Below are 21,058 nucleotides of genomic sequence, written 5' to 3'. Positions count from 1 at the left end.
GAAAGGTTTGTTTGCAGAGTGGAGCCAGGTTTGTCCAACGGGTACTGGTTCATGTCTACCTTTGAAGTACCGTGTTCGCAGTGTTTGTTAGTAGTATTATGTTCGCTTACGATGTGAAATTACCTGAACATCTACCCAGCCTAGCTGGTTCTTTACACTAGAGCTTCCTTTCTGCTGAAAGTTGTCACTCTTTTTCATGTAGGCCAGTCAGTCACCCTGCCTACCTTTTGCGCGCCGCCACATCCCTCTAAGGAAGAGGAACGACTTCACTGACCGGACCCTAAAAGAGTGTTGTTGTTCTACCTTGACTGCACAAAATAGTTCCAGGTGAACAACCAACTCTTTGTGCGGTATATTGGAGTGAAGAAGGGAAAGGCAGTGCAGACATATAGACCATCTTTTGATGTATCGTACTCTGCATTAAAATTTGATAAAGGATTGGCCAAGCAGCAACCCCCTGAGGGGTTTGAGTGCTCATTCCTTCAGAGCTAAGGCTGTGACCACTATATTAGCATGTGAAGTTCTGGTCCTGGTTATCTGCCAGGCAGCAGCGTGGGCTTCCCTACACACATTCATGAAGCATTAATACCTGGACAGTCAGATCCATCAGGACGGACACTTTGCTTGTTCTGTCCCGCAGGTCTTGTATGAAACAGTTTGGCAGACTCACCTCCGGGGAGCTATTGCTTGGAGTATCTATTATGAGGTAAAGAATCTGAGACTAGAAGTCTCTATTTAATGAACAAGTTACTTACCTTCTGTAATGCCTTATCTGGTAGAGATGATATAGCTGCAAATTGCTTACCGTCCCACGCATCCTCCTAGGGACAAGGCAGTTTCTCTTTTAGGATACTTTTTTCCTACACCACTGGTAAGTGTTCTTCATGGCTCAGCATTCCTGGCATGGAAAGCCACAAAAAGAAACTGACGTCAGCCCACTGGGGTGGCGCCTATATAGGCCCCGTGCATGGCACTTCCGGCGTGTATGACGATGCAATGCGGAGCTGAACAATGCCACCTACCGGTGCACAAGGTTCCTACTCAATAAAAGTGTCCGAATCCAGTGTGGCACTTGGGGATATTCCTAAGTTAAGGAATCTGCAGCTAGAGTCTCTACAAGATAAGGCATTAACAAAGGTAAGTAACTTTTCCATCCACCCCTTCAGTGGAGAGTAAGATAGATTAAATAGCGATTTGAACATTGACACCAGGTGCAATAGACATGGGGAAGTATCATATCTCTGTTCAGACGGTGGTCTAGTATGTTTGATTGGTTTCCTAATGCAGCCACAGGCTGTCAAAGAAAGAAGTGGTCTGGTTGCAGGGCGGATATTGAGAAAAGAGATGGGGTGAAGGCTGGCGTGGAGAAATGGCAGGTGCAAAACTGTGGGATGCTTTTCAAAACAAACTTGAGCATTGTTTTTATTATTAAAATAAAAACACATGCAACTGTTTGAAAGATACTATATTGTTCATGGGCGCAACTTACTGATTGGGGAGGTAATTTCCTTATTGTATAGTAAATTACAAGCTCAGAAAGTATGTATTCTGTGGTATGGAATTATAAGAGGACTTAGTGATAAACTCAGTAGCGGCTGGCAGCAAACGAGAGTGGCAGGGAGGTACAAAAAAAAAACACCTCCTCATCTCTCCTCCGTCGTCCCTCTGTGGCCGGAACCAGGAAGCACACAGGCTCCCTCCCCTAAGCCAATAACAACGCTACAATGCAGCGTTGGAATTGGTCTAAGCTCCTTGGCTCGATGCTCAGACGAGGAATGGGAGGCTAGGCATGTTCCCCACCAGGCTGTGTAATGCAGTTTGGTGGGGAACATGCAAAGTGCACCGGACTGTTCGGTCATGTGCTCTTTGGAGTGGAGCAACCAATCCTCCTTCCGGGCGTCACAGGAGCCTAACCCCGCCCCTCCCCGACCAACCTGGCTGATACTAAAAATAAAATGATAATAGAAACAACTTCTGTTATTTTATTTTTGCTTTTACACTGCTCTGAGAGAAGTGGGGCGACGCTCCTCCACCTTAGTGGAGGAGCCGCCACTCGTCACTAACTGCTCGCTACCTTTACATCTCATCAGATAACCAGCTGCACGAAATAATCAATAAATCTGAGTCATAGGGCTCACCTTTCATACAATTGCAGTTTTGGTATTCTAAAAAAGCTCATGCGTGTGCTAGGATATGTAAACAATTTTAGATATCTGAGTAAATCCAATTTTCCCAAATTCTACTCCTGTGGTTTGTCTACAGAGGGGCAATCTACCTATTTATGGTTAGGAGAAATATTTAAAACATGTTTCTATTTAGAAAGATCCTTCATCTCCCCATCCCCAAATCAATGTTGTCTTTGGTTTATTTTTTTACCGTAAGCCCACACATATTCAATCCTTTTTACATGTAACTGTACGAACGCATATATTCCAAAAGATGACATTTGAAACAGTTGCGATTACCCACAAAATTCCAACTTTAGTGTTACTAAAATTCCAAAAGGTCGCTGTTCTACCTATTCCCTAGGAACCCGTATTTGTGCATCATTTTGGAAAGTACATCCACCCGGTGAATGTTTCACTGTTACAGTTGGGAAATACACTCTGAAAACGTTGCCATTTTTGATTCTGTAATACCGAAGTTAGGAACCTCCACTGAAAATTTCTGTTTCTTATCCGTAGCTGTCACCTGTTTTCCAGGAAAATGGTCAAGAAACGGGTATTTTCAAGTAAAGTGACTTACAAGCGCAATATACGTTTCGTTGGTATGCGCCTAGATGATGTTAAAACATATATCCCAGCATCCGACATTTCCTTCCTAGTGGCTCCAAATTATATGTCTCAAAATGATTACATTGAAACTTTTTTCTCCTATTAACTTTGTCCTATTATTATATTGTATTAATAAAAATGTCCTCTCTTGAGGTTGTCGGCATCAATACAATGTATGCTTAAAAAAATGTTTTGCTAAACTACTTGGAGGGGGAAGCATCATCCAAATTCTTCATGCGGTCTTATTTGGTAAGAATTTTTTTTGTTGCAGTTTCTATTCCAGTTCCTATTTTCGATTCAAAAGGCAGCTCCAGTAACTTCTCTTTTTTCGTGGACAGGAGGAGGATGGGGTTATCTATCCTGCTCTTATGTATGAGAGAACTTGTTTTCAAATAAGATCTGTACACAGCAATTGACATTTGTTTGCAACATTATTACACAGGCTACATCAGAGTCAGTATTCTAATTGATACATCTTGCCACAGATTTTTCATTTTATGAATTATTTTTCCTGGCTTCATAGTGTGCCGAAAAGCTTTTCCGCAGCAGTATCCTGCCATTATCACTGGTTGACGCCATAAGGCTTTGACAGCCACTACTGACGTGACGGCACTAGAGTATTTTAGGTGCCACCTGCCATGCAGGCATCAGGTCCTCTTTTTCTCCATGCCTCATCATTGCAAGTAGGAGGACCTCCTTGTTTTCTCGCTGATGAAATTCGTTACTAGACTGCGATCAAATTTCTTGACTGAAAGTTTTAGAGTTAAAACCTTGTAGTAGATGCTGCAAGAAGATTTCCATTTCAGACCCACATGACATATGCATATGGTGTCTGGGTTTTGAACCGAAATCCGCTGCTGCGATTCTGAGGCCTCCCTGTGCTGAAAAGGCCTTCAGGAAGCAACACACCAAGTTGTTTTCGGCTCAGGCCTGAAGTGAGATGGCATAGCCATCTCCTTTGTGGACAGGTAAATCATTTCCCTGGTGATCTTCCCATAAAGAAACACAAAAAAAGCAAAAGGAAGAAGTCTTCTTCCTTAAGGAAACAGCCCTGTTGCTGGGAAGTCTGTGCCGTTCTCCAAAGCCAAACTTCCCCAAGTGCACATAAGATTCCAACACTGATAACGATGAGACTGGAGTTTGCGGGCACATTGGCCCACCCTGAGCTGGTTGAGACTTTCTAGCGGGCTCTGCTGGATTTTTTCAGGACCGCTCCTCTGTCCTCTCGGTTGCCTGTTACGGGGAATACTGAATCAGTGCCTGCATAGACTCCAGCCCCAGCTCAGAGTATACAGTTGGAACCTGCCAAGATGCCACCCCCTGTTTCTGTCAACGCAGTCCCACTCCAGAGAACTGGCTACAAAGCTGCTTTCAAAGTTGACATTAAGGGGAATTATTGGTGCAGTGAGGCAGAAAGTTAAGGCAAACTTCAACAGTGTTCCCTTGGTCAGAGATTCATCTGAATGGAGAAGGTATTTGGTTCAGACTCTTGATGCCTTTACAGTACCTGATAAGGACAACTGCAGCACACAAAAGAATGATAAGGAGCTAACCTTCTTTCTCTCTATATAACTGAATCTGGCTTATATCTAGACGTAGAAAATGTGAGTGACTTCACCAAAAGAAGTTGTCACTTGCACCTCTGACCCTGCTTCAGAGGAAGTATCTTCATTCACAACTGTGGTACAATAAGCAGATGAAGCCTTGGATTTGTTGTTGCCCTCTTTGGAGGATAACTCTAACATTTTTTTCGGCAGTCTTTTGTGTCGGAGCCATTGCTTACTTTCAGTGATGCCCTCTTGGAGCCCATAATTGCTGCATTGAAGAAACTGCTTTTGAACCCAGCAGTCCATGGACAGATAGCCAGATGCCATAGGCTTTCTCGAGGCAACTTCCCCTTGATTATATAATGAAATGTGGTAAAAATTGTGCTAAATGTCACAATATTTTTTATTAATAATACTAAGGTCGAATGCGTCAATAGATTTCCGTATTTGGGCATCCACTTCGATTATAGGGGGACCTGGTCTTTTGCAGTGTTGGCCAGGGAATTCCTGTTCTCCAGAGCCACCGGTGCTCTGGTCAACCTTGCAAGAAGCGTTGGCAGAAGACCAGTGCTTGAATTACTACAAATCTATAAAGCCAAGTGTCTCACTACATGTATGGAGCAGGCATCTGGGGACATACGGATACCCAGCCTTTACAACTAACTGAGAATACTTTTGAACAGGTTTTCTTGCGCTAGGACGCCTCAGGGCAGCTACCGCGCTCTATAAATCTCCTTTTAATTTCATTTCATTTCGCAAGATATTTATTGGCCGTCCCAAATAGCACCGCTACTTTTATTTTGTCATTCTAAGTTTGGTATTTCGTATATTTCGGATTTGATTAAAATCTAACCAATTTTATTGTGGCTCAAGATATGGGCGACATTACACACTAGTTTTAATTGGGTCATCATTAACGACTGTCTAAAGTTTCATAGGTTATCTTCTATCCCCTGGCTAAATTACATCAGAAAATTTATGAGTGATATCGGCCACCCTGAATATTTTGCAAAGCCGGGTAGCATTGTATCAATCTCGAGAAAAACATTAAAAGCAGATTGTCTAGTTCATTTACAGTCAGATTGTCACAAGAAATTATTAAACCTACGGTCTTGGATAATCCGCTGATGTCATGTCACGGTATTCAGCACTATCTTGTGTATGTACCTGGGAGTTACGATAGGATGTTGCTGACTCGTTTCCACCTGGGGTCTTTCAATAGACTTACAAGTTTCCCGGTCACAAATGACTGGTCTAAAAATCTGGACGCTTGCCCAGGCGATGATTTCATAATACAATCTAAAATGCACATCCTTATATTTTGTAAGTTTTACTCCTTGCACACAAAAAGATTAATAGTGCCGGTTTTAAAAACTCTGGGTCTAAGACAATGTTGCTTAGCATGTTTGGCTCTACATCTTTTAGAAAATGTAATGTTTACATCTTCCGTGGTTACTTACTTGAAATGTGTTAACCGCTTCGCTGCAGCGGATATTCAGCTGCAGTGCGAAAAAAATGACACATGCGCTGTTTGGACGGCCGGCGGCCGTTCTCCGCACATGCCCACTGTGATGCCAGACGCATCGAAAAGGTTAATAACTCAACGAAAACATTGTAGAATATGAGTCCTAGTTTGTAATATGATTGTACATTTTTTTTACTCTTTTAATCCTTTAAAGCTGATCGATTTGTAAATGCAAATAACTATATTATAAACTGTGCTTTTATGATTTATATTTTCAATCAAATAAAGCTATTTTTGATTGATTGGTTGATTGAACTTCCCCTTGCTTTATGCCCTCTCACTTGTCAGAAGAAAACCTTGTTCTGCAAATGTCCTTCTCTAAGAAAAATCCAAATGCCTTCCCCATGGTGTCTCCTGATAGTCAAAAGTAACCTGGCTCGGTAAGCCATAAAGTCTTTGCTTCTTGCAGCCTCTCCACCCCCTTAAGACTGCAATTGCCAACTGTCTTCTTTGCTGATATGTTTATGGCTTGTGGAAATTGGTGAAACGTACAGTGATCAGTTTGTCAGCCCACATGAAAAAGTTATTTACAGACCAGGTTAAGGGCGGATTGGATCCTGAAGTGCTGCCTAGATTGTGTGGACAACCTTGCTCTAGACAACTGGGTTCTCTATAGATGTCCAAGCCACACTTATGAATATGCCCTTCTACGATGAGAGGTTTTAGGTGAAAAATGTGACTCCTCCCTGGATCCTCTAAAACACAGTAGAGATACAGATCACACACTGGACCTAGCCTCCTCAACATGCCAATCTGCCAACAAATTCAGAAATGTCATGGCTACATCAGGATAGGACAGTACAGCAGAAAAAAACCTCCTCAGTGGGTCCAGACACACTGGCAGCTGAACTGCTCCTATCCGTGCACAGGTGGATCTAGTGGAGGGCATCACCAGTAGCAGATTCAGCTCTGCCTTCTTCTGCTAGCTTTGTTGCCTCTAAATCTCCTAGACTCTCCACCTCCTCACACCATCAATCTCCTTTGGCGAGAGAGGGTACTCCATTTTTCCACCAGTTGATAAACAATTGCGGTAGATCGCAGGGTCATTCAGCTAATCCGTAAGTGCTATGCCCCATTCCCCCGGTCCCCCAACTGTCTGGGTGTGCTTTCTCTAAGACCCACTTTAGTTTTATAGGTGAAAGTTCCTGCTACCAAACAAAGGTGCCTACATGTAGTACCACTGGAAGAACGGGGCACTAGATTCTATTCTCTTTACTTCTTGGCCCCAATGAACAAAGGAGGCCTGAGACCCATCCTGGATCTTTGAATTAAATTCTGAAGGACACATTTAGCTTTGCCATTTGGGGTTCTTTTGCGTTCCAGATGAGGTTTCAGAAGTCCTCTTTGTGGCTGCGAAGCAACCTTCCCGATCCATCTATGCAGGTTGCTGGAAGCAATTTGTTCAGTGGTATGATTCACAAAGCGTCAACCTCTTTAAATCGTGCCATTCCAATGTTTTGTAATTTGAGTTGTTCCTTGCACAGCAGGTGGTGGCTACATTCAAGGGATACTAGTAACCAAAAGGAATCACTCTTTTACCTAAAATATGTATTGTAATATGGAAAAGAAAATATTTTCTTTAAATAACCCTCACCCACCTGGGTTACCCCTTGGTGTCATGCTTCACCATAGGATTCTTCCCTAGCCCGCTAAAGAAAGGGGTTTGCTGCGACCGACTGATACATGGGAGCATTGGTAGTATCTATGCCTATCCCAAAGGCAAAAGGGTGTTGGAGGTAGGGGGTTTGTTTCCTTATGTGTTGAAAAAAAGTGTAAATACATCTGGCTAGTGGGAAAAGTATTTATTGGTCTCCTAGTCGATATGGTTAAAAAATGGGAATGATCAGAGACTTCTGGGGTGATGTCCCTAATTAGTTTCATGCCCTACCACAAGGCTTTTCATCAGGACCTAAGAGGGTTACTCCCTGTTACCACTCCTTCAGTCTTCGAGATACCTTGTTCTCAAAGGAGCATAGAGAAGGATAAAAAAAGTACTTGTAAATATACAGCACCTAGTCCGCCTGTTTCTTTGATATACGTAGTTAGCCTCTAACATCTACATTTCAAGGGATGCCTGACTTAATGTACCTTCCTGATCAACCTTCTCTGTTTAAATCTCTACTTATGGCATGTTTTAGTATAGATTTGCTTTACCTGTCTCCTCCCTCTCCTCTATTTATTGTTCGCAGTGGCATATGGATCTTATGTTTGCTTTCTTAATGTCATCTGCATTCGAGCTTATGGACAATTGCCTCCTTTGACTAATTACCCTGAAAACAGTTGTGTTGGTGACAATAACTTCAGCTCGTAATGTAGATCTTCTGGTTCATTTTGTTTTACCTTTTAAGATTTCTACCCATATAAGTTGGTCTGTCACACCTATCCATACTTTAATACCCAAAGTGGAATCTGCATTTCATATGTGCCACTTTCTTACTCTTCCCTCTTTTTTCCTGTTCCTCCTCCTTGTATCAGGGAAGAAAAACGGATGTATAGACTGGACCTCGTACTTGCTATGTCCTATTACATTGACCACATGCAACACCACAAAGTAGATGTTCAGCGATTTGAGGGCTTCACTGCAACAAAAAACGGCAAGTCAGTAATTACGCACCAATTCGTATTTGGACATCTGCTGTATCTGATAGTTGTCTAGTTGCAGATTCCTTACCTTACTATATTCCCCAGGAGTCAGACTGGATCTGGAAATGTTTGATCAGTACCCCTGCGCTCCAGTAGGCGTCGTCGTCCTGCTCCGGCGATGTTCACTCCTTAAATGGTGTGCGCGGTGCCTATATAAGCACCACCCCAGCACAGTGATAACTGTTCTTTTCACGCTAGTCAGCTCCAATCCAGAGATCGCTACCCACAGTCATAGTTTGACTGACTTTTTCCTCAACTTCTTGTCAAAGCTTTTTTCAGATTTTCATCTCCCGGTTTGTCAGGGATGCCTCCTAAAAAAACATTGTTTTAAATCGTGTGGTGCCTGTCACAGTCTGAAGTTTGTGTCAGAGCCTCACCTGTTTTGCCTATGGTGCTTGGAGCCGAACCATGACTCCAAGACCTGGTAGTACTGCCATGCCATGAACACAAAAGGCGCTGAGTGAACAGTCCCTGAAGCTCCTCACCGTCCGACATCAGACGACCCTGCAACGCTCTTTATTCCAGTCATACTGGAGCTCCAGGGACCGCTTGCAGAGCCGCTCGGACGATCGTCGTCAGAGTCCTCGGATAACTCCTACAAGCGGAAGAAGTCTAAGAAGTCAAAACGGTCTTTGACTTCCCTGCATCAGTCCAAGACATCAGACCTGGCACTGGAAGGTCTGTACTCTAGGCCTTGCTCTGCAGTGGAGCCTGTGATAGGGTGCCTGCCTCACCTCCCAGAGTTTTCCTTGGCCAGAGTGTCCACAGGGCAACTCTGAGAGTTTTATGCATCTCCTATTTGGCTTGGGGATGGGAGGGACATTACTGGTTCTCCATTGGTGGGTCCGGCCTCTGCGCTAGTTGGACACCTTGAATCCTGAGCAGCGCCACCCATGAGACGGCAACCTTCCTTGGTGCCTGCTCCCATAGCCATCGATATCCAGCGGCGGAGCAGGCATCATCATACCCTACTCTTACACAGAGCTGTATGGGCGTCATCTGACGCCAACTAAGGCGCTGACTGGTACCTTGCCCTCCAAAACTGAGCCTTTGCCTTTTTCCTTGGACAGGGATGGTGAAGAGGACGATTTAGAGGGGTCTGAGGACCCTTATGGTTACTACCATCTCCTTGATAACACAGAGGACAACTGGTACAAGGAACTGGCTGCCGCCAGTGGTTTGCATACCTCACCAAACACTGGCCTGGTCCCTGTCCCTTCTACGGAGGACGGTACAATAGTGGTGCGGAGGGCAGCTGAGGTCTTGGACCTTCAGTTGCCCATTTTGGCAGTCAAGATTAACATTTTGACAGAGGTGTATCAGTTGGGAGTCGTCCCTTTTGAGCATTTAATCCTATTTAATGACGCTCTTATAAATGTCGTCTTTGGATCCTGGTCTAGGACCTGCACAGGACAATTGCCCACCGCTATTGCCCCATTCCTGGGGACCCCAGTTTCCTCACCCTGCATCCCACCCCAGAGAGCTTTGTTGTCCAAACCTACTTCCAGCATAAATCCCGCCACATTCCCTACCACTCAACCTGATAGTAGGGTGACCAGGCATCTCGAATTTGGCCGGACAGTCCCGGTTTTTCACCAGCTGTCCGGACAGATTTCGGCAATTTTGTCTCTTATCTCGGTTTTAGAAGGGGTTGACTGAAAACAGTCTGAGGCACTTTTTTTGGGTGTTCTAAAGCATTGCTAGTTACCAACTGTTATAAGTAAGCAATTTAATTAATAGGTATGGTTTTGATTGTAGAAATTACATTGTATTTACATTCTTAATGCATCTTCTGTTCCTATGTTGATGACAGCTGTCATTCTGGCCATTCCGTGGATGAAAAATGGTAGTCCTTCTTCTATTTTCCCCAAATGTCCCGGTTTTTGGTTCTCAAGATCTGGTCACCCTAACTGATCAGGAATCCAACAGGCTGGACTCCTTCTGTAAGAGGATTTTTCTCTTCTGCCAGCCTAGCACTGCAGTCGGTGAACACTGTGTTCCTTTTTGGACGATACACCCACACTGTGTGGGATTTGGTTGTGCAAGTGCTGCCCATGGTCTCAGAGGAGGCCCGAGCCATACTCTCCCAAGTTATTGCTGATGGGAGAGATGCAACAAAGTTTACCATCAGATGCTAACTTGACCTGAACCACTCGCTGGGCAGAGCGATTTTATCACCAGTGGCACTGAAATGCCATGCCGGGCTGAAAACCACTGGCTCCTCAGACTGTCCAAGCTTCTCTTATGGACATGCTCTTTGAAGGTTCTCGACAGTTTGGTGAGAAGGCAGATTTGGCGCTGCAGAGCTACGGCAAGGTTCTTGGGTCTATTCATGGCCCATCGCCAACCCCAATCTGCCATCCACCACCACCCCCCTTCTGTGGCTACTGTAGAGGTCACCAACCATGCTCTTTCCCGCCCGGCCTCCAAGGCCAGCAAGCTTCCTGACCTTTGCGGCTGCAGATGCAGTTCCCACAGACCAATTGGACCCACCATCTAGAGGTTGGGGTCCGACCACAACCACCCTGGCAGCTGAAGCCTCCAACTTCCTTTTGTTTGCTCCTATTACGGCACAGGCTCCCAGTGGGTAGCAGTATCCGCCATCACTTCCCCCGCTGGCAGTGCATAATAAGGAATACATGGGTTTTACAAATAATCCAGAGGTACTACTCCATCCCCTTTTTGGAGACCCCACCCCCCATCCATGCCACCCACTTACGACTGGCTGATGAAGGACCATCTCTCCTTGCTCCGTCCGAATTGTCGTCCCTTTTGGCCAAAGGGGCCATAGAGAGAGAGCCAGCATCAGAAGTAGGTTGTGGTTGCTATTCCCGCTACTTTCTGGTGCACAGAAAGGATGGAGGTGACCTTCCTTTCCTAGACCAGCACTTTCTCAACTTCCTTCTGAAAAGAGAAGTTCAAAATGCTCACTGTACCTCTGGTGCGGTCTGTCTGAACCTTGGAGATTGGATGGTAGCGTTGGATTTGCAGGAGGCATACTTAACATCCCCATCCTGCCTGCTCGCCCACCGGCATTACCTGCAGTTCACGGTGAGCCAAGAGCACTTTGTTACCCATGCCTTCCCTTTAGCTCCTTGATTGTTCACTAAGGTGATGACGCTGGGTGCAGCACATCTGCAGAGGTCAGGAGTTAGTCTTCCCCCTACGTCAATAATTGGCTGTTGAAGGTGGGCTCGCCCCAGGCATTTGTCTCCCACCTCCAGATTACGGCAAATCTCCTAAATTCACTAGGGTTCACTATCAATTTGCCAAAGTCACACCTTCTCAGACACTCCCTTGCATCATACCTTTCTGGGCAGTTTTGGTCCTATCCTTCTGAACGGCGGGTCAAGGATATTCGGGCTATAATGCAGTTGTTTTAGCCCCTATCCTGGATTTGGGTGAGTGACTCCGAGGCTGTTGGGCCTCCTGCATTCTTCTTATGACACATATGAGGGTGCTGCAGTGGAACTGGAACGCTTTTGTATTGGAAGCCAGGTCAAGGTCTTTAAACAAGGCAGTGATGTGGTGCGAGACGGCATGTCCAGCACCAGCCTTGCAGCGGTGTTCTGAAGGACCTGTAGGCGAGCCAGGAGAGTGATATTTATTGAGGACAGAAGTGCGTTTCCATAATCAATCCTGCTGATAATGAGTCCTTGTACTAGGGGCATGCGAGCTGAGAGGGGTATCCATTTAAAGATTTTCCTCAGATTACGCATAAGGCCAAAACCAGTTCGCACTACTTTACTTATATGGTCAGACATGGATAGCTTATTATCGATTATTACCCCAAGGTTCCTGACAGAGGGTTTAGGCGAGGGGCATGGACCAAGGGAGGCTGGCCACCAGTCTTCTGACCATATTTTATCAGCTTTTCCAAATAGCAAGACCTCCATCTTACCCGCGTTCTTCCTCTGAACCTAAACAGCCTACATCTCAAGAAGATTCAGCTGAACTAGTTGAGGGGTTTTGACCTGCATACAGAGCTAGTGGATTTTACATTGACTGCTTGCTACTGGAACAACATGTTCATCTATGCAGGCTACGGGGTAAAGTTTGTGGCCTGGTGCTAGGACCGTCTGTTGGCATGCTTCAGGTGGAGCTTTCTGATGCCAACTGTTATTTTGCATTTTTTGAATGGGCTTGCATATATGCTTCCTCCTGCTCTTGTTTTCATGCTGCAGTGTGATCTTAATTTGGTCTGTGCGTTGTTGTGCACACTTCTTAAGCTGATACACAGTTGCTCTTTGAGGTTGCTCACCCTTATGATGGAAAATTTCTTCAGAATCAGTTCTCTTCCTCTTATCGGTTAGCACAGTCCCTGTCAGTACAACCTCTTTTTTGCCTGTTAAGTGGTTACTTCATACCCTACTTCTTTTCTTCTAAAAGTGGCTTTGCTCTTTCATGTGCTTTACTCCTTTATTCTCCCCACATATCTCCTCTCCACATCTCTCTAAAGAGGAGAGGATTAATCTGTTGTAACCCAAAAGGGCCCGTCCCTTCTATATCAATCACACTAGGTATTACCAGGTGGATGACTGCTTACCCTGTGCAAGAAGAGAAGGGCAATTTAAAATATGTACTCTTTGAAGATGGATCTGTTCTCATGAGAAGTCTCTTGAGGGCCATCCAGCTGCTTCCACCAGAGGCAAAGCTACTAATATGGCTTTGGCTGCTACATGAGCATCTTACCACATCTTCACCAGGTACTACTATACATGAAGTATGAAGTCCACTTCTCAGACCTTCCATTTTTTTTAGAAGTTACTACTTGGGTATCTGTTCATCAGATGGACAAGTCGCTTACCTTCAATAACTCATTTTTTTCTGATGGAAGCTCTAGCTAACAATAGCTTTCTTATTGTCCGAACTCCTTCCCATTCTGTGGAGTCGATTTTTGATACATCAAACGGTCTAATTTAAAATTTAGCACAGTATCCAACTACCAAATTGTTATTCGCTCCCATCTGAAGGCACGGACGTTTCATTGATCAACTGACTTCAGCAGATGTGTGTGGCACCTATATGCCGGTCCATGGTGTCTCTTCTGAAGTTTGGATGAGACAGTCGAGTGGGCTAATGTTGCTACCAAACACACAGTGATTGTTAACCCCTTCCATGCTCGTGACGGAACCATTCCGCCATGAGTCACGATTGGGCTGTGCTGATGACGGAATGGTTCCATCACGACCACACCTGCGATTGGAATGTCCAGCACAGGGCTGGAATTCCTGCCGCACTGAAGCGGTTAAAGGAAAAGCTTTCCAAATCCAGTGAGGCACCTCACGGAATTCATATGTGAAGAATCTTTGGTTAGAGTATCCAACCAAAGATTGTTAACTAAGGTAAGAAACCTGTTCGACAGGCACTTTAGCCGAGCTGCGTTGCATGTAAAAGTTGCCCTGCTCCCAGCAATTGGAATTCGGGCAGGAGTTGGTGAGCTGTCAGCTTGCATGGTTCTCCTGCAGCGTAAGAATAGGGAACAGATCAGCTGACTTAAAATAAATAAATAAGCCAAAACAAAAGAAAGCCGGAACTTACCTCAGGCCATGGACAGGATCTGGAGGGTGGAAGAAGTTTACTCTACAAGGACATATCACCCTAAAGAGAAACTAATATAACAAATTGTTTTTTGAAACTTCCAATCCATACAGATAATTTTTGTAAGCAATATAACCCCTTTAATTATTTTTTTAATCTTTATTTTGGAAGAGATTACAATTAAAAAGAAACACTAGTAAGTGTACCAAAGTAGGATGATTGCAATTTTGATTAATGGCCCACAGTTGTGGTTTGTGAACCACCAGAGTTCAATACTATTAACAGCAGTTCCATTTGTTTTTCTTTTATTTATTTTTATTTATTTCGAATTACCCGGTGTTGTAAGAAAAATGTAGATAATCTTTTCTTACTTTTCATTTTTTTCTCTCAATAATAGCACGATGTGGCACTAAAAGTCTAGGGAGATATGATTTCCCTCTTCCTAAATCCAATTGTTAAGTGAAAACGTATTTTTTTTTTAACTTTTAAGTCTATGCTGGTAGCAGACGTCCATCTGAGAGATTTTTTTTTGTTTTTTTGTTTGTTTTTTTAAAATGTATTTTTCATTTTAAGCGTGTTTGACTGGTGGAAGGATTACCACATATTCTACATATGGCCTCCTACTGTGGCTGTTCATTACTGACTGATGGAATTAAGACTGTCTACTGCCTAAGGCCATTCATTTTAATAAGCTTGTAGCCCAATTAGCTTCATTACTGAATGGAGCTATTAGGGTCATACTTCCTTGAGTCGAAGAGGAGCCTTAATGCTTGGGGCCAACAACTCCTCCCAGATCTAAGGTCACTTGACCGTAGGCGCTCCATTTTTCAGCCTTCAATGCCAAGAGGGAAAATGAGAGCAAATCCCTTTCTTTGCCCTTGAAGTCAGAATGGAGGACCGGTGCCGTGTCTAAGCCCTTATGATCCCTAACTCTGGCTGTCCTTGAAAAAGGCCACAGCCGAAGAACTGGAAATGTAATGTGCTTATCTTCACCCCAGCACGCTTGCTTTAGACCCAGCTGCACAAGTGGAAGCTTCCAGGGCTAAGACCAGTCCTGAAACCTAAATCTCTCAAGGGAGTCCCCTCTCCTGAGTTGGCAATCGGGGGACCTTTCTAACATGTGTTAAATCAACTAGAGGCTCTGATGGACACTTTGATCACTAAGCTCCTAGTTTTCACCCTCCTTTTTGGGGGTTGCACTGTGCTTTTGTGATCAGTATTTACTTGATCCCAACCTCTAAGTTAATCCACTAACAAGTAATCAATGTTAGATCTTCTAGCAGCTCGAACATCATGCTCATATCTTCATCTCTACTTTCCTGACTAGGTACTTCTACCCTTGCCTATTGCAGCACAACTGTGACCGTAAATCCCAGCAATAATCTTTCACTTGCATGATCACCACCAGTACCACTGAACTTGTTTGCATCCACCCAGACAGGTGCTAGATAGTCCTGGGTGTTGGGAGAGATTTTGAGTTTAAGGCCTCTTCTTGCCTTCCCAGCTGTCCACTGACATAGACCCTACTTCTAGTCTATTTATATAAATGGAACAGTAGACTAGACAGAGGTGTTGTTGAAATAATGTGTGAACAGTTATACTTGTGACAGTCTTTCGCCCCATAATTGTAAGACACATGCCTGGTTTGGTTTGGGATGCCTCCTGGTAAACTCAAGCAAGTCAATGTTTTTCATCTCTCTAAAAAGATCCATTTCCTTGTGGCTTGCGGAGTCACCAGAGAACCTCCGTGGTTCTGAAGTCAGTGCTTGCTACATGATATCGTGATCACCCTGGCCTTTTACCATCTGACCTTTCCCTTCAGGCCTATTAAGTTATTTCTCCATTTTTCTCTGTGAGCTGTATGTTTTTTAACTCAGCCCATGTGAGAGTCAACTGAAGAGATGTATACACACAACCTGTGAGAGGTAACGCTAGCATATTTTCCTCAACTCCATCTTCAAGACCTGCGGGCAATCTGCCCTTTAGAGCTGCTCTCTTGTAAAAAGGCATCCCTTTATGCGGTTACTGATGTTAGGCATTTTAGTGAGCCACTAACCTTGTTTACATCTCAACTGTGCGGTCTCTTCCCTTCGGAAAGTGTTTTTTCTGATAAGACCTCTACTTCAACCCACGGGTGGTGTCTGTTTTTCATCTCGATCTCTCAGTCTGATTCAGTATGGACCCATGATTAGTGACTTGCTACATAATGTCAGTGTTACATATATTCATTGACTTTGTCTTATCAGTAAAAGCTAAATTCTTCCTCTGACCAACTCTTCATCACTCTTGCTAGTTGTGATGCAGGGAAAATGGACTCCAAAACCACATCCGGTATTTCTAAAGCACGTACTACTCACCCTTACGTGTCTCAAGGCTCTGGGGGCTATCGTGAAAATTAAGTGAGCTATTGCCCTGAGTCACATCACTCATCACACATTAATGAAAGCTATTTTTTGTAGCCAACATATTTACAATCTGCATAGAACAGTTCCTCCCATGAATATCTTTGTGAACACCCGGTTTCTGTTGTGCTCCATAAGATATCTTGTTGGTAGATATGTGGACCACTCCATGGGTATCCTCTGTAAACGTGTAGTTTTGTGAACTGGACTTGTAGAACCAGATTGTGTAGATATTGGTGGCCCAATGCTGCCTTTATTCTATCTTTTAATCTTGTTCTTGCTTGGTTATCTATCGCCTATCTGGGAGTAGTAGAGGGTCAAAGCTTTGGAATAGAATAGATTTACCTTTATGTTGTTGTCTTTTACTTCTATTTCTCAGGCTCTCTTCTTTTTCAAAATGCCGCCCTCCCTAGCCCTCTTGCTGACAGGCAGAACGGTTACATCCATGATGCCTTATTAATGATAGAACTGCCTAAGGTGAATATCGTTGTGGGGTGAGGATAAGAGAGGGGCACGCTAGCAGGCACTTACTGCATATTACAATCATATACATGAATGGTACACGGTTTATGCAGTTATAGTAGTAACTGTTTTGAGAATCACTTTCTGTTCCTGCCACTGAGTGGCAAGGTAGGAACGGCATTGGTTGAGAATAGTAGAGTCTAGTAGAGTAGACTAGCAGAATCATTCACCTCAAAAGTTGGGGAAAAGATCTGTTTCGCTCTTTACTGTGGCTCCTGTGGCATTACAGGTCAGAATAGTTTTAGAGCTTAATTAGCTATGCTTCTTCAGATGTCCTAGTATGCCTATGACTTACTTATATATTCTGATACAGACTTCTAACCGCAGATTCCTGACCTTTTAAATATTCTCCAGGCATCAAACTGGATCTGGAAACCCTTTTCAGTCATACCGCTGCACGTCTCTAGGTGGGGCCATGTGGCTTGACACTTGCACAGTTCCGCTCCGAAAGTGACGTACGGGGTTTAAATAGGTACCACTCCCATGCACTGACATCAGTTCTTTCCTTTCCATACCACCAAACCTGGATCCGGAGTTGCTTCTGACCTCTTACAGAGAAACTTTTACTTTAAAAATAAATTTATTTCCAATGCAAGGGAAATGTCCCATCCGAAACCTACAGAATGTATACCTTGCAGTGAGTGTCTCAATCAAATATCTGTGGTAGATAGCTTTCAGGTTTGCCTGTGGCACCTGGTGTCGGGCCATGACTGGAAAGTCTGCAGTGACTGCGCGTTTCTAAACCTAAAGGTCATACGGGACCACAATGTGAAGTTGTACATTGCCAAGCACCGTAAGAACTCCTTGTTGAGATCGGTCCAATTCCAAAAGTCAATCAATCTCAGTCCTATTTTTGGTCCAGAAGTTGCAGAAGTGTATCCGAGGTCGATTGTTGTCACTCTACAAATCTTTGAGTAAGTCAAAGAAAACACAATCTGAGTTTCTAGGGCCATCTGCGATGCAATCACAGATCCAAGAGATCTGAAAGGCCATGCTCTGACTCTTCAGATCCTTACCACCTTACTCTGGTGCGGCTATGGGCACCAAGGAGCCCCGGCCCCGTCTCTCCTCCGGTTTTACGATCCACAGCAGTTCCCAGGGCATAAACACCGAATCAGACTTAATCTATGCTGGAAGATGAGGTGCTTAGTATACTTTCTAATTCAGCATCGGCGCTGTTATGACCTTGAGTGAGGCACTCTGTTTCCGCGCAACTACAGTATGCACCATATGACATCCTGCAGCCACCAGATAAATACCATACACTGCACTCTTTGTTTGGTACCTATTCTGACAATGATTACAACGCAGATGATGAAATCGATCAACTCTAGAATGATGCAAATTGAATGATGTCTTACAAGAGCCCAGTGGCCTTGATACCACCCCTGATTTTGATCTACTCATATGCACAGGTCCTGCCACTGAAGAGCATGCTTCCTTCACAGGTCAATGGGGGGGTGGCTGAAGTTCTTCACCATCAGTTTCCCACTTTAGAGTTCAAAACCAATGTCTTGACTGAAGCCCTCCTGCAGGGCAAACCATCACTGAGCCCTTGCTCCCTTTTAATGAGGAGCCCGCGGATATTCTCCTATGGGCCTTGCTTTAACCTTGCCCCCCCCCTGTAATTGACCAGATTGCAAGACTCAACTGCTCTGCTCCAGGTGACACCGTATTTTTATCCAAAACAGCTTAATGGTGCAGGAATCTACTAGTCGGACAAACTCACCACTTTTCTCGCTACTCTCCCAGACAGGGAGTCCAAAACAGTAAAGACCTTTGGAATGAGGGTATTTTCTTCCACAAGTTTGACCCTCAGGTGCGCAAAAACCATTTGCCTGCTGGGCCGTTGTACCCACAGTTTTTGGGGTTTGGTAGTTGAAGTCCTCCCAGGTGACCTCTGACCTGTCCTGATCCAAACTATACGAGACTTTCATTTTGAAGTCAAGTTTACAATTCATTGTGGCTTGACTACCACCAATTTCAATGGAGAGATGCATTGGCACCAGTGGCCGCCATGCCTGACTGCAGACAGCGGATTTTTCTGGTGATATCTAATCGGCTCTCATTTTCATGCTATTTGATGGGGGCGCACTTTTTTGGGGACCAGTCAAATTCTGCTCTGGAGCAGTGTAAAGAGAGCAGGGCAACAGTACGCTCCCTGGGCTTATCTGCCCACCTCGTCAGCTGCATCAGCCCTACTGTCCTTTTGCGGTTTCAGCAGAAGTACCCCATACCGCTAACCAATTTACCTCATCTGTTTGTATGCCACTAAACTATTCCACAAGGAATGCTGTAGATCCCAGTATCAGTTGTACATAGTTTATGGCGCTGTTGTGCGTGCATACATAAATAATTCGTGGATTATGATGATCAGTAGCAGGGCAATTCATACACTTATATCCATATGTGTACATAACTGTAGATTATTGCGCAGATGAGGTTAGTTAAGATAGTTCTTGTAAGATGAGGTGTTTGGTGAAAACTGTTCCGAATGGTGCAAGAAGAGGCATTGAGTGAATTTCAACTGAAAGGGTTCCAGTCTAATCATAGAAAAAGGAGCCGAGATGCTACTTGTGGTTCAAGTGTACCCCTAGGCTTCTGGCTTGGAATGCTGTGGTAATAATGTAACTCTCGCCTGTAATATTACCTTTGCCATCTTATGGACCATCCAAATCTATAGACAGCTTGCCTTACCCATATATTTTAATTTCGTCACAGATAATGGACTGTGCTTCTGATGATTTGCAAGGCTTAAAATTTTTTTTTTAGCTCTTATGAGACTTCTGGGTTTCCCCTGAAGAATCAAAATTATGTTTAAAGCATACCAAAGCTTTAAAAGCTGTGCATTCTAGAGAAACCTCATCACAGGAAATTACTCTTTTTCTCTGTCTTTACCCCTAACCGTTTTCCATTGGACCAATTTCTTTTTGGAATTTTGGCTAAAATACTGGATTCTGGGTAACATAATTTAGTTTAATTAATGATTTTTTTGTTTCTTATTGTCAATATAGCAAGATGATGAAAAGATTATTCAGGAAATTCAAAAAGAAGCGGAAGAGGAGCAGAAAAAGAAAAGCGGAGGTGAGTTATATTTCCATACAGATATGTTGGGCTTCTTCCATAAAAAAGCTTTGTTAATTATTCTTCGGATCTTCACATATTTTTAAAATATTTCTACACATAGGCATCCTTCTGCTAAACTATTTTTAATCCACCACCATGACCATTTATGAAGACAAATCAAACCATCCTTCTATCCGAACAAGCATACGTTTAGCCACACTCGTAATAATAAATACACTGATACTGAAATTAGCCAGTTATAGTTCAGTGTCCAGACTATATACATTAAGCCCCTGCTATACACTGCTAATGACTTCGCATATTGCGTCATTCATGGCATGTTAAACATTAGTGATGACATCACTGACAACACCATAGTCTTAATTCTCTGTGTGCAGCCACCATGTATTACCATTGGCCAAGCACAGCTGTGGGGTTGGGAACCAGTGATAGAAATATATATTTCTTTATTGCAAAACAAGTTCATTCGGGGCTCCCATGTAGGCCTGTGGATCAGGAGAGAATGTCGCTGCCCCCTTAATCCCTTTTTCATTTTCTTTTTGCCAGCATGGTGCTTGTGCACAGTGTGTAAGGGTAGAGGTGGCTGCAATTGATTTCTATGAAAAGCAGCCAATCAGAGCACAGTGGATTTGAGAATCCACGAGGCATGACCGGAGAAAAAACTCCCTCGTCCAATAGTGTGCCTCTAATTTTTGAACCCCATTTATGATTCCTCCATGGAGTCATGAATTTGTGGAGGATCTGTGAATTAACAGTCCAGATATCTCTAAATTTTAACCTCTTCATTGCCTTAGTAAGTGCTAATTTCTCAAACTATTCAATGGATTTACACCAAATCAAACAAAGGCACTTCCCTGGGGTTAGCTTTATGCACATGCCAAGTGATCTAATTAGTTGATTGTGTTTTTCCCCTCCTGTATCAAGATACAAAAGTATCTTGTGGTATTTAGAAAGGGAAATGCAACTTTTGGAGCCACAGCTTTTTTTGAGCCCACACTTCACTGATCTGCATGAAAC

The 21,058-nt window shown here is 43.8% G+C and overlaps 1 protein-coding gene across 4 annotated transcripts in view; it reads left to right on the top strand.

Annotated features, from left to right (window-relative positions):
• RNF216 (ring finger protein 216) overlaps nt 1-21,058 on the top strand; it is an 853,926-nt gene that overhangs the window by 806,695 nt on the left and 26,173 nt on the right. For all 4 annotated transcript variants that reach the window (XM_078665045.1, XM_078665046.1, XM_078665043.1 and 1 more), the window contains one exon: nt 19,969-20,038. In XM_078665045.1, the coding sequence (XP_078521171.1) occupies nt 19,969-20,038 (70 nt within the window). The remainder of the gene's footprint in view (nt 1-19,968; nt 20,039-21,058) is intronic.

Source organism: Lissotriton helveticus, chromosome 10 (assembly GCF_964261635.1).
Source record: "Lissotriton helveticus chromosome 10, aLisHel1.1, whole genome shotgun sequence".
NCBI lineage: Eukaryota > Metazoa > Chordata > Amphibia > Caudata > Salamandridae > Lissotriton > Lissotriton helveticus.
Note: the sequence above shows the minus strand (reverse complement) of the source record. Positions and strands in the feature narration are given on the sequence as shown.